Raw genomic sequence first — 14661 nt, 5'->3', positions numbered from 1 at the left:
CACGTGGAAAACTCAGTAGGATGTAATATTTTTTTATGCAGCTGTCAGTGCTGGTGATTTATGAGAAAAAGTAACAGAACTCCTACTCTTGGAGCTAATGTGTAGGGACTCTGTGGGTGTGTTAGATATGCGACAAATTTGTCAAAAATGTTTCAAGGACATTTGAAATGCTTGAATCACTCGGCACTTCATTTATCAACAGTGTTTTACCACAGTAATGGTAAAACGCAGCTCCATCAACACGCTGTAGAAACATGGTTGAGAAAATGTCAGACAACAATTGCCTATAGAGACTAGGACTTTCCCAGTACAAGAGACATCATGGAGCCACTAGAGAGTGTCCAGCGAAGGGCCATGAAGGAGATGGCTGAAGGACTGGAGTATCTCCTGTGAGGAAAGGCTGAGAGCTGGGACTGCTTAGCCGCGAGTAGAGAAGGCTCAAGGGTGACCTTATCAATGTGTACACCCTAAAGAAAGGGTGTAATGAAGACAAAACCCAAAGTCTAATGAATGTCTTCTCTCCCTGTACATCCTATGTCCATAAGCATTCATGATTAAACATTATGTCATCATGCACAAACATGACTTTTGCTACTCCTCTAAACTACTGTAACATTTCTACAACACAATCTTGACAATCTTCTACACACAGGGTGACCAATTGGTAAAAACCAGGATTTGTTTGGATCAAAGGTGCACTATAAATGCATTTCCAGTAGCACACAAGCTTTCTTTCCCTGTTGGTGTGTAGCATTTTGTTGAAGTTAAGTGTGGGAAGGATAAGGCATTGTGACTTACTTTTACCCACACCTGAAAAATTTACAAAAGAATATTTCTTTAAACATCTGCATCATTTCAAGTCACTGCAAAGAGACGACAGTAAGTACACACAGAGCAGGGCAACTAACGGGCAGCCGAAGAAAGAAATTCTGTGGTTGATCTGAATGGCAAATTGTTCCCTGAAGCTGAGTTCAGCTCTTAACTGCTTCAGTATGTATTTACCAAAAAAAATAAATATCCAAATCTACTACGTATTTGTCCTTTCTCAGTTGGCCCAAGGCTGAGAAGAAAATAAGTATATAAATAAATGAGTAAATCAGTCCTGCTGGCCAAAAGAGGAGGAGCTGGGTGCAGGTCCCTCATGGCACTGCGGTGGGGAGTCTGAAGGAAGGGGAAGAATGGACAGAAAGCCCAATGAGCCCCCCAAAAGGTTTTTATTTTCTGCTTTTGTCACTGTCAGAGGATCAGGGAGAAAACGGAAGGGCACGAGGAAGATAACGGACATCTTCCCCCTACTATGGCTTTCTACACCCACAGCTCCCTGCCGGGGCAGGCCCGGCAGCGCGGCGCAGGCGCGGCCGGCTGAGGAAGTGACGGCAGAGCGGCGGCAGTGGGCGGCTGGCGGTGGCGGAGCGGCGGCAGCGGGGGAGGTGAGCGCTGCGCCCCGGGGTAGGGGGGGAGCCCGGCGGGGGTGGCGGGGCCGGGCCGTTGCGTTTCCCCGGGGCCGGCAGGAAGAAGCGGGGGGAGGCCGCGGAAGGCCGCCTGCATGGGTAAGGTCTGCGCGTGGTTGAGCGCACCCTGCGCCCACCCGGAGCTGAGCACAAACGCGTCCTGGCGCGGGCTGGAGGGCTCCGAGCGGCGGCAGCGCCGGGTGCCCCGGTCCCTGTGCCGAGGTGTGCCATCGCCTGTGGGGGCTGCTGCTGCTCCGGGCTGGGTCCTCGGGCTGCAGCCTGCGGCGGCTGTCAGCGGTGCTGGGCTGGCAAGTGCCCTGGTCGGATGTTCAGGTACTTCTGTCTTCCCTTGACTGCGTTTCCTTGCGATGCAGCACTGGAGGTTTCTCTCTTCTCCAGTTGCTCTCTTTGGCTTCTCCCTCGTAGTTTCTTATCTTGTCAAAAGGTAAGAGGCTGTGCCCCAGAGATGGACGTGGGTTTCTGGCTGTATTCTTACCATCAGCAAACAGAGAAACATAACTGCTTTTCCATTTAGGTTTGACACATCTCCACGTCTGCCTCCAAGAGTCAACTTGACTGTTTTGCCATTCCATCCCACTGAAAACTTATGTCAGGCTGTTTCACATACTCAGTAAATGTCAGTGGGGTTGTTGCTGTTTGCATCTTGGTTGGTTGGTGTTTTTTTAAACTAGACTCTTATCCTGTTTTGAACGCTTGTATTTTTGTTTTTGGGGTATGTTACGTTGCACGTGTTTTGTTGTAGTCTTCTGGAGCGTGACCGTTCAGGCAAGACTCGGTTCACTCTCTGATAATGAAGTAGTAGTTGCAGGTAATCTTCTTAATACAAGCATTTTCCAGGACTATTCCATGCTGTACTCTTCTTTAAGAAGTTTAAGAATTTCTCGTAAAGAAATATGCATATTGTTTTGCTTCTATTTGGTTGTAACCTTTATGAGAAAGTGTGCAAATATTCTTATGACAATGTGGTTCTTATCATTCTTTGTTGCCTTTGAACAGAGGATGCCAACAGAAAACAACCACCTAGCAGACAATATTCAAGAACAAGACACTGGTACTACTGTAAGCAATAATCGCCTCCATAATGCTGAAGAATCAGGAACTGAACAAGAAAATGGCATGTGCAACAGTGACCTGGGTAATAGTTCTGGAATTCACAACTCTCCCAGCCAGCCATCCACTTCTATGGCGGTTCCTTTGGAGGTGCCCAGAAGAGGACAACCCCTGTTACATATCAACAGGCAGCAGATTCAGTCCGTTTCTTATAGCGCACAGGCTGCTGAACTCAAAGGTTTAGGAGTTGATGTCTATGACCAGGATGTATTGGAGCAAGGAGTTCTTCAGCAAGTAGATAATGCAATTAATGAAGCTAACAAAGCAACAAAAATAGCTGATGCTGAGAAGGAGTATCAGTCGGTGCTGGATGATTTAAGGTAAGTTTTGTGTCCTTAATGTTCTTTTCTGTTACTGGCAATCAAATGAGGCCCAGTGTCTCATGTTTTAAAAAATTGGAACATAAAAAGGTGTTTTCAAAGCACTAGACAGGGCACATGTACTTTTCTGAATCATCCACCTTTTGGAAAAAAAAAAAAACACATCAGAACAATGAAGCATAGCTCTTATTTGACTTGTTCAGTCATGCATCAGGGCAGTAGAGACATAAGACACAGAGCGCATCTCCTTTTTCTGCTTTGTTGCCTACCTTGCCAAGATACATGTCTGTTTCCTGGCCAGTGGAGAACTGCATTATACTCTGTTATTCAAAGTTATATTCAGAAAAGTACCACTTCTTCAATCCTGCATGCTTCATGTGGTTACCCGCTTCTGGTTGCTTTCTGTAACTTGTTACAGTTATTTTCCGTAGCTTGGATGAATTGGTAACATCAGTGTACTGCATCTAAGACAACTTTATCACAAATGTTTGCACAAAGTACTTAAGGACACCTTCATATAATCAAATGCTTAACTAGGAGCCACAAGTCTAATAAGATTATCCAGTTACTGAAAGAGGGATGTACAGCACTGTTACTTGGTATTGTCTTGATTTTCTTTTAAAAGTGTCATATAATTTTTTTCTTACCCCTCTATTTTCAAATTCCATGTACAGTCTTAAAATTAGATTTACATGAGGATGCAAGTGGTTTGCACAGACCTGCAGAACCACTGCTGCAGAAGAGTGCAAGTCTAAAAGTTGATTTTGAGAAAAAAAGCAGAGATACAGCTGACTTATTGAATAGAGGGACCAACAGAAGTGAAAATGTGAGTAGAGCATGATAAAGTTGATCAGAGTCCTCTAACACTGAGCGGTTTTTTTTGAGTAGTTGGTATGGAGTTCATAGTAGAAGCAAAATTTGTGTGAATGTTATCTCATAATGTAAGTAGATGAAGGAGAAGAAAAAAAGTGGTTGAAGTTAGAGTTAAATCCCACAGTTCTGTTAAATAAAGCTTTGTGGAAGAGGGTAGTAGCAGTAAGTGGTAAGAGACCTTTAGGCCAAGGAAGCAAAGGCCAATAGGTCGGACACCATCTGCAAAAGGATGCTGTACCTAAAAGCAAAAAAAAAAAAAAAGAGGACTGAGAAGGGGAATGGTATGGTTCAGTAGTGTTGAAGGGGAATGGAAGGCTGAAGGTGTGCAGACAGCATTGATAGCTGGCAGAATGCATCTCCTAGGACATCAGTGGTAGAGTCCAGATTAGAGTTGAAGAGAGGTAAGTGATCTAACAATTCAGGAAGCTATATAGTGCATTTCTTTGCATACAAGGGGAATTACGGCTGCTTTACAGGTGTTGTTAAGTTTTCTATGATGTTTTTCATAATGCTTTGAGATGCTTATTTGTATATCTTTTATTAAATATTCTGCTGTTTCAATCAACAAGCACAGGTTTATTGCTTCTGACAGTGGGGCGGTACCTCATTCTTGCAAACAAATTCAGCAGCAGTAACAGATTATACTAGATTTTAGTATGTGGTTCAACCGGAATTTCCTATTGTATGGAGAGATATGGAAAATGGTTTTGCATAAATAAAAAAAAAAAAAAAGTTTAATGTACATGTGCTGTTAATTCTTTGAGCTAGTTTGTCTTCCTGAAACTGTATAGGTAAAACAAATGGGCTTCCTATATAACAGCGTGTAACTATTAAAACAGGTTTCCAAAATGAAAACATATTATTTCTCATTTAGATTATTTTATGGTATCATAGAATCATGTAGGTTGGAAAAGACCTTCGTGGTCATCAAGTTCAATCATCCACCTGACCTACTGAGTCCCATTACTAAACCATGTCTTTCAGTGCTACATCCACAGTATCAGGACAATGCATGGAGTGGAGGGAGCAAGCTCCAGATCCAACTACTGAGTTCAAAAATTCATTTAATATTAAGTCCGCTCGTCGAGAACTTATCTAAGAGCAGATACTACACTTGATCTTAACTGATCCTGCGCCACTTCCGTCCCTGGCACTTGTCCCTGCAACCTGTGTTTTATTGCATTGTATTTTGTTTATCTTTAATGATGAAATCAACCACTGTCACTTCCTTGCGAGCATTATCATGTTGTAACTTTTGAACACTAAATATTGCAGTGGTTTGACCTTTCTTTTGAAATTCTAGTATAAGCAAAACTTTGTTTACGAATATTTAATGAAGTCTTTTAAGTGTTCAGTATTTCTAGTGATGTTTAACAATAAGATGCTTATTTAGAAACCTACCTTTAGTCTTTTTTAAATCTTCCCTTGAACATCCTGGAATTTCTGAACTGTCTGAATTGCAAATGTTCTATTTTTTCTTAGTAGAGCTGAACAGTACATTGCAATCTTTTTGTTTTTCAGATCATGCACATCATCTCTGAAACAAATAAATAAAATTATTGAGCAACTTTCACCTCAAGCTGCCAACAACAAAGATATAAACAGAAAACTAGATTCTGTGAAACGGCAAAAATATAACAAGGTGATTAGATTACATTAATTTCCTGCTGACAATACTTACCTTTGACTTAAGTTTTGGCTTATGTGATATACTTCATTTTTAATGATAGATGATCACAGTCAATCAAAAATTGCTGCTCCTTCCCTTTGTACGTGGTTTAATTTTCTACCAAAAAATGTAAATAACTAAAGATGTGAAAGAGAAAGAGTTCTTTGGGGGGGGGGCAGGGTGGGAGTGATTGTAAATTTCAGACCAAGCTGTAAAGCTGATGCTCCAGGGCTTGCTTGGATTTCTGATTTGCATTAATTTTAATTAATCCTTCCCAGTAGTATTTAGAGAAATAGCAATGCATTGTTAGGGTGTGATGTAGTTGATCTAAGTCTCTGCTCCCGTGGTCTTCGTCCCCCATCTTCCTTTCCCTAAGTCCTCTCTCACTGTCTGTATCTTTCCTGTACCAATACACATCATTCCCCTCTGTGAGCTGTTCTGACTTACTGACTTGGCAGAAGCTGCTCTAGCTTTTTCCTGCCAGAATAGTAGGTCAAAGGAGCTTGTAGAGCAACCTAGCAGGCATCAGTGTAATGTAAGCAGTAGACCTATACAGCTGTGAATAGGAAGGGGAACTTGTCCTGGTCAGGAATATAGCTCTTAGATCTGCTCACTGTCTCATGGAAATGCACCCTAATAATTTCTCTAATGACCACCTAACTGAAAAGCTTTCAGACACTTCTTCCCACTCTCAGGCCATCTGCCACTGACTCCATACAGTGTTTTTTTTATATTTTATTATTCTTTTGATCATTTCAGAAACTTCGATAATGTTGTGCTCACAACTTGTCCATTAAAGACAGTAAGAGGGGGTGGTACTGAATAGCGGTGCAGGACTAGAAATGAGTAGCTGGTAGTAGCAGAAAGAGATGCGTTAAACTGCACTTAACCTCTGAAGTGTTATCAAGTAATTGTACACTATTTTCTTGTTTTCGTATTACTTGAGTAATTTATGCAAGTGTTAGTTGCAGATGAAGTTCATATCTCATTGGAAATCCATTGTTAGCCATCTTTGGAAATCCATTGTTAGCCATCTCTAATGGCATTTGAACGGTAACTATCAATCCCTGTATGAAAACTAAAATCTGTAAAAGTGGTTCCAGTAACCTCATGAATCTGGTTAAATTACAGCCTGTTTGAAGGCAGGCACTGTATTTGAAGCTGGTCTCCGACAACTTCTTACACGTGGAAGTGACTTTTAGTACTTTTCCTTTTGTAGTATATTGTAGCATACAAGAACACAGTTACACTTTGTGGTGTGAAAAGTACTACATGAGGGCATGGGCAGGCTAGTGAATCTTTATTCACAAAAAAAAAGTACTCTTTGTGCTCTGAACTTTTTTTTTTTAACCTCAATTATGTGCCTATGTAGGTGAGGAAATATTTTGGGAGTGGAGTTACATATGTGGAAAGTTGCATTGCCTATGTCTTTGTTTTACTGTTTGGAATTTCTTGTTTATAAATGGAAGTTAGCAATACCAAGGAATTGCAACATTACTGGTAAATACCCAGTTGAGGATATTGCAGTCAGATAAAAGGTGTAGCAGAAGAGCTAGGTATGAATCATTTTCTTAGTGTTAATGAGCTATGCTTTTTAAGACATCTGTAATGTTGAATTTTTCACTTATTTTTCAAAAGTATTTAACTTTGTGGGTTTTGCTGTTAAATTAGATGTGATCATTCATGAATTAACTGTATAGAAATGTATATTGACTGATGGATTTACATTTTCCATTTCTAAGCAAACATTCTAAAACTTCTGGGATGATAAATAAATCTTACTGAATCTTACAGCTGATTTTAGTGGCTGATTACCCAGTAATCCAGTCTTGCAAATCATGAACAAATTCTTTGATATTCTCTGCATATCTTGCAAGTGCAATTAATGGGCTTCTTTTGCTAGTATCAGCATAGTTATAAAATGACTTTGAAAGATGGACATAAAAATGCATAATGAACATGTGAAATCTGTGTGTTAAATAATCTGATCATACTGCATGTGTATTTTAAGGTAAGTTACACACAAAATTGTTTGTGTTCTATGAGTCAATGCCCTACAGACACATGGTGACAATTTTTTGCACTTCTTTTTTTAAAATTGAATTTGAATAAACATTGAATTAAATTGAAATTGAATAAACATTTGAATATGACTTTCTGTTGGAAAATACTGCAAATATTCTAACTTAAGTATTGTTTAAAAAGATCGCAGGTCTATGAATCAGACTAAAAATTAAATGGTGTATCTAATTCTCATTCAAGGAGCAGCAGCTAAAGAAGATCAACGCAAAACAAAAACGTCTCCAAGCAATTCTTGGTGGAACAGAGATTCTTGATAAAATAAATGAGATTGAATTTGAGGATGATGAAGGTATGGGAGAAAGCTGGAAGTCCTCTTTTACTTTGGTGTTATGCCTTTTGTTGTTTGAAGGTAACTTGCAAGATCCTTGCCAATAAGGAAATAAATTTCAGTGGTTTGTTTTCAAAGAGAGACTTAAGAACGCTTATTCTCTGCACCTGCAGAATTGCAGATCTTGGCATGTTCATGTGGGGAGTTTTAAAAAATGGATGTTAATCCATGTTCAGCTCAGTAGGGATGGCTGATGCACATTAGAGTATTGGGCTTAATAAATTGGAAATCTTAACATTTTTTTCACAGCTAATTTGATAAAGATGACTAACATCATGATTGAATTACATTTTATATGCTGTATGCTATCAATCAGCATTAACAAAATTGTTTTTTCTTATTGTTGGGAAATAGCATTAGAAATGGAGGGAGGAAGTGTTTCATTTTTTTCAGGCTGCATTACATTTAGGAATAAAATAAAAGAAAAAACTTCTTCCAGAACAATATATTTGTTCTCTCAGTGTTTCTTATGCAAACAATTTTCACTGTTTACTTTCTCACCGCCCTCTGCAAACTGAGCTTGGATTTTGTAACTCCAGCTGGGCTGTATCTTGCCCACCACCGTTACCTGCAGTATTCTACAGGGCAAGTTTGGACCCATACAGTATTATTGCCCTGTGCATTTACCCCCCCTTCAGCTATCCTGTTGCAGAGGTGTAACACCTGTCTGCTGTGTGTCCACCGCAGGTGTGGATTCCAGATCTCACAGAGCTCTTTTTTTCTCTACTGGCTCAACAAAATTTACTGGGTGTGAAAACCTCAGTAAAGTTTTCTTAGCAGAAAATCATCTTAAGCCTTTTTTCTTGTAGCAGGCTCATGCAGTAAGACTCAGGCACCCAGTGTGATGAAATGTAGTTAGAAAGTGAATGGAGTCCGTGACAGAAGAAGTGGGGTTCAGCAGTTCCAGGGATTCAAGAAACTGAGGGGCTGGAAAGGAAGGGGTTTCATGCCTGATGCATTATTGTTACTCAATAAACATGCTTTGGTGATAAATATGGTGTTTTTAATGGGACAGTAGCATGCCATGCTGATGATTCTGGTATAGCTACTCTGAAATTTTAGACCTTTAACACATTTCAGGCTGGAATTTCCCTTCAGCTTCTTGAATTCAAGAGATTTCATTCCTCTATAACCATATGCTTCAGATACCGGTTATAACTTTAGTTAACTGTGTTAATAAGTATAGTAACTGTGTATGCAGTTTAACTGAAGCGTTCTTTTATGGCAATGCAATGTGCAGCCAATGTGACTTTTAAAGTCGTAATCCTAATGTTAGCATATTAGTATTGTAGAGTAGGAAGATAGTGTGCTGTTGGTTGGTTTGTTTGTTTGTTTTGAAGCATGTGGGAAGACAATCTTTTATGTGTACCTTAACATTTGTGTCTCTGTCCTGGTATGGTTAATGGAAATGTCAAATTTCAAGCTTATAAGTAGGACCAAAAAGTCAGTAATAAAAACAGAAATGGACAGCGTTGCTCCGTATGCAGTCTGTGGTTTCTTGCAGTGAACATGATATGTTGAATTGAAAGCATAGGGACACATTAGAGTTCATGTGGCGTTGAGGGTTATTCATTTATGGTTGGTTTTGCTGCTGCTGTGGTAGTTCCAACGGTATTAGCATTTTGATAGTGGCTGTAATGATTCCTATAAGAATTTTTAGAAGTAGTTTGAAGTTTAAAAAAAAAAAAGTCCTTTAGCTTTCTGTTTTATTGCTTTCTGGCTTTTTTGAACTTCTTACATTGTATGTTAGCTTGGAGTTGTGTATAAAAACGGAATGGATTTAAAGTTTGAAAAAAAAAAAGTTCTTCTTGTGTGTGAGTTATTCAGGACACGTGAAAGGTATGATGGATGTTCTGATTTTTTTGTTCCAGAACCTGGCCCATCGTCTCTTGGCAGTATGCTTATGCCCGTACAGGAAACAGAGTGGGAGGAACTTATTCGTACTGGCCAGATGACCCCTTTTGGAACTAAAATACCTCAGAAGCCAGAGAGGAAGGCACGACGATTAATGCTAAATGAAGCATCTGATTTCGAGAAGTATTTAGCAGACCAAGCTAAGTTGTCATCTGAGAGAAAGAAGTTATCCCTTCACAAAGGAGCAAAGAAGAAAGTTCAAGCCAAAAATGTTCAGTGCATAGCTCCCACGTCTACTACAAAGGAAAAAAAGGGTAAATCCCTGTCAAAAACAGATAAGCGGTTAAAAAAACACTTGAAGAAACTTCAGAAGCATGCCCTTCAGATTCAGTCAAAAGCAGGGATTCCAAAAGAAAAGAAATATCCTGAGGCCAAGAAGTTGAAGCGTGAACAGGAGGACGATAGTGGAGAGTCTGAGTATGTACCTGATGAGGAGCTCTTTGATCCAGAAGAAGTCGAAGAGGAGGAAGAATGGGTACCTTCTCACGCTAATAACGATTCTGATTATGAACTCAAGAATTTGTCAAGAAAGGGAAAATATTTGGTGAAGAGAGATTCTAAAGAAGCTGAAGAGGATGCTGACTACTTTCCAAGCTCTGAGGAGGAAGAGCCTACAATAGGGAAGCGCAAAGTAAAGAGATGGAGAGATGATGGAGATGAAGACTATTATAAACAGAGACTAAGGTTAGTCCCAGACGTTTTATTAGTAACGTTAACAAATGATATTGCACATGTGAAAGGCAGTCTGTAATACACAGGTAGGAATTGGAGTAAGGAAAAGGAGACGGTCAGAAGAATCATAGCCTTCCAAAAGGGAATCAGGCTTACCTCTTAATTATAACGACTTTGCTATTTAATTTTTCTGATTGTTATAGGGTCCTTCAAAAATAAGTTATTTCAGTATTCGATTTGTTATTTGCAGAGCTGTGAATGTGCCAACAACAAAGTGTATATATAAAGCAACATTTACTTGGCAGCGTTACTGTTTACTTAAGTGGTGCTTTTGTCTGCGGGTCTTTATGTCTACTTTTCAAATATACATGATTTGTTCTGTTTGATAGGCAAAATTACATGCAGACTGACCTTTCAGAGGGAGACCACTTTTACAGTGTGAGAGAAATCTTTGGCTTGGTTTGGGATGAGGTGGGTTGTTGTTTTTTTTTTTCAGCTTTAGTTAACAGCTAGTCAAGAAGAAATTCCTTGAACAAGTCATAGTTATGTACTATTTTTGTAGAATCCATTCGTTTATTAAATATGAGGCAAATATGTATAGTGTATCTGGCTAATAGGTTTTTTGAACATCAGTATAAAATGGATCTTGAACTTCTGAAAATTCATACTAGAAAGGACATCATCTGTATTATTTGATTAGCAAGTGATATTTCTTGCATAGTTTAGATAAGTAATAAAGACTGGATGTTCATATTGCTATGACTCAAATCTAAGAAGAGCTGCCCTGTTTGACAGTGATTTTTTCCTCTTTTTGCTCTTAATGAGGGTGATGTCCTTATCTAAAGAGGCAGTGGAAATAGTAGTAGTAGTTTTCTCTTGCTACAATAATCTCAGGTTGTAAACTCTGTAAGATTTATAAGGTAAGTCAGCATCTTCTATTAAATAGACTAGCATAATTAGGTGGTTAAGTGTAGCTAAAATGTCAGGAACACAAGTTACTTCTGAAAATGGCAGTTGAAACACCAGGTGCTTATCTGTAGTTTATGAAATTTATATAGCCTGGGTGTCGATGGTTTCTCTGTAGCTACAGTGTGCAGTTAAGATGTCTTCTCTATGGATAGCATAGCTGTTGAGCTCCTAACAATAAGACTGCAATGTTTCCATTTTCACTACTGCCTGGAAAACATTTTTAAGGGCCAACGAAGTGATGTGTAGTTTGTTAAGCTCTTAAAATGCTAACTAGACATGCCAGTAAAGTTAAGGAATAGTTTTTACACATTGGGAGCCGAAAGATCAAGATCAACTAAAACAAATAAAACTATTTTAGTGTTCTCTAATTGCTGGCATGTTATCTCTTCTCTGCTGTAACTGTTGAGCTTCATATAATGAATGTCAGCCTGTTGATAGCATGCTTACTTTTAATTCGTTACTTTTTGTGAATGTCCTTCAAGTAGTTTATAGCCCTTCATAATAGCATAGATTCCAAGTTGAAAACAGCTGTCCTAGAGTGAAAGGAACAATAGATATTAGGGCTGTTGGTGCAGAGTGACTGATGTAGTGAAAAGGCATAGCATAATGCCTAGTTAACGGTTGGGAGACTTAAATTTTACTTCTGTAAAACTATAAAACCCTACAGAGTTAAATGAAGCTGTATCAGAGAAGCAGAGGTGTAAAAACCTATCTTTTCATGTTGTGAGAGCCTGATCTGCTTGGAGGAAGAGGTATATTCTGATAGCAGAAGTACTTGCACGGTTTCAGAATTGTTCCTGGTAACAGAACTGTAAGTAGGAAGAGCCCAACTTGACTTTCACATCTGAGATTACTAAGGCAGATCAGGAGCTGACATGAGGCATTAGGCTGGCAGTCCCAGGATACTGCATTTCAAAGTTAAAGCGTAGTTTTATTGCTCTTGAACAGAAGATTACAACAGGAGCCTAATCTGAACAGTGTCCATAGGGTCAAAAAGAAATGTGTTTTTATTGGGTGCATTAAAAAAAATAATTGTATTTAATTGGTAAAATATTTACTATTTTATTGAATAAAACTATGTTCTTCACATTTGAATTAGACCAGTATTAAATCATTTTTAATTCAGTGTTTTCATCAAGAGTAATTTATTTTGATTGAAAGTTTTAATATGACTCTCAGTTTAAATTCATTCAAACACGTTTTTTAATAACGTTAAGATTGTGACAATTTATCCTTAGCAAAGTCATATCGTAGACTACATTTCTTTTGGTTACTAAAGTTACAATAAAAGCCTAAATGAATTTTAGAAATATCAATAACTGTAATTGCCACCAAAACACTACATCTCTTAAAAATTTCATAGCTACAGTTATTGTGGCTGTTAAGCTGCAGCTGTCCACATTGACGTTTTTATGCTGACACCCCCAGGTAATCTTCATTATGGGAAATGCCATGAGAAAATAAAGTGTAGTGAATTAAGAAACATATTAAGAATGCTATAGAAATTCTGTCATTTGCTTACATTTATGTCTTATTTCACATCAGTTTTACTTTTGAATGCAAATGAATGGGTGAGATTATGGTATATTTTACCCCTGAGATAGGCAAGGGAAAGTCCTTTAGGATTACTTTAGTCCTCCAAACATCTAGTCTTGTGCTTGGCGCTGAATAAAGTCCTACACTCCTAAAGATTGAAAATGAGTTTCCTTAACATTAAAACTTTTCAGGGATGGGACTTGAAGAGATTGGTCTGTGTCAAGGGGAAAATATGGTGATGTTGTTAAAGCATGATAATTAGCTAACTGCAGGACTGCTCAGCTTCTCCAGAAGAGACTGACTGCTTCCAGAAGAGGAGCTGGTGCATCCACAGGAAACAGGGCGGGCAGGAGAGCGCCCCGTTCTTTGCTTGCCTCCTAAAGGCAACTTGCAGCAGTCAGCCTAGTTGTTGCTCAAAGCAAGGCATGATCAATGGAAAGTGAAAAGGCTAGCTTTTCACCAGCTTTTCAGTGCACATACTTAGTAATTTCAATTCTCTTCCCTTGCATGGGTCTTGCCTTTGCTGCTCCAGTAATGGTAAGCAAACAATGGTGTGCAGAGACACAGGGAAAAATCAGAGGATCACAGAATGGTCTTTAACATCCCTTCCAACCCCAACCACCCACTTCCAACCCCCCTGCCACAGGCAGGGACACCTCCCACTAGATCAGGTTGCTCAAAGCCCCATTCAACCTCACCTTAAACACTTCCTTGCCTTAAACACATCCACAGCTTCTCTGGGCAACCTAGTCCAGTGTCTCACCACCCTCTGAGTGAAGAATTTCTTCCTTATATCTACTCTAAATCTCCTCTCTTTTAGCTTAAAGCCATTACTCCTTGCCCTATCACCACACTCCCTGACAAAGAGTCCCTCCCCAGCTTTCCTGTAGCCCCCGTTAGGCACTGGAAGGCTGCTGTAAGGTCGCCCTGGAGCCTCTCTTCTCCAGGCTGAACAACCCCAAATCCCTCAGCCTGTCCTCACAAGAGAGGTGCTCCAACCCCTTGATCATTTTTGTGGCCCTCCTCTGGACTCATTCTAATATGTCCCAGTCCTTCTTCTGCTGGGGGCCCCAGAGCTGAAGGCTCCAGGTGGGGTCTCACAAGAGCAGAGCAGAGGGGGAGAATCCCCTCCCTCGCCCTGCTGGCCATGCTGCCATGTGGCTGACTGCACCACACAGCTTGCCGTCACCAGGAGACTTGCTGAGGGTGCGCTCAATCTCATTGTCCATGTCACCAGCAAAGGTGTTAAACAGTGCTGGTCCCAATACTGACCCCTGAGGAGCACCACTTGTCACTGACCTCCACCTGACAATTGAGCTGTTGACTGCAGCTCTGAGTATGACCATCTGGCCTGTTCCTTACCCACCAAGTAGTCCATCCATCAAATCCCTGTCTCTCCAGTTTAGAGACAAGTATATCATCTGGGGGACAGTGTCAAATGTGTAGCACAAGTCCCAGTAGATGATGCCAGTTGCTCTTCCCCTATCAACCAATGCTGTACCCCCATCGTAGAAGGACACCAGATTTGTCAGATTATTCTTTGTATTATTCTCATTGTCAGATTATTCTTGTATTATTCTTTCAAGGTTTTACAGCTGTGGAAGCTGCAAACTACGCAGGTTTTTTACATATTAATCAACATTCTCCTTTGCTGTATTAAAATGGAAAGTGTAAATATAATCAAATAATTTTAGGTCCTTATATGTAGTTAACGTG

General features: G+C 39.8%; 1 protein-coding gene and 1 pseudogene across 1 annotated transcript in view; one reads left to right on the top strand and one right to left on the bottom strand.

Annotated features, from left to right (window-relative positions):
* Positions 1 to 1118: 1118 nt before the first annotated feature.
* ERCC6 (ERCC excision repair 6, chromatin remodeling factor) overlaps positions 1119 to 14661 on the top strand; it is a 47584-nt gene continuing 34041 nt past the window's right edge. The window contains 5 exon segments of the mRNA XM_040563269.1: positions 1119 to 1430; positions 2469 to 2902; positions 5297 to 5417; positions 7707 to 7815; positions 9726 to 10452. Of these exon segments, the coding sequence (XP_040419203.1) occupies positions 1179 to 1430; positions 2469 to 2902; positions 5297 to 5417; positions 7707 to 7815; positions 9726 to 10452 (1643 nt within the window). The 5' untranslated portion in view covers positions 1119 to 1178.
* Positions 4754 to 4904, bottom strand: LOC121073605 (annotated as a pseudogene).

This window comes from Cygnus olor, chromosome 7 (genome assembly GCF_009769625.2).
Source record: "Cygnus olor isolate bCygOlo1 chromosome 7, bCygOlo1.pri.v2, whole genome shotgun sequence".
Classification (NCBI taxonomy): Eukaryota; Metazoa; Chordata; class Aves; order Anseriformes; family Anatidae; genus Cygnus; species Cygnus olor.
The sequence above is the reverse complement of the archived record's forward strand: the minus strand, read 5'-3'. Positions and strand labels throughout refer to the sequence as shown.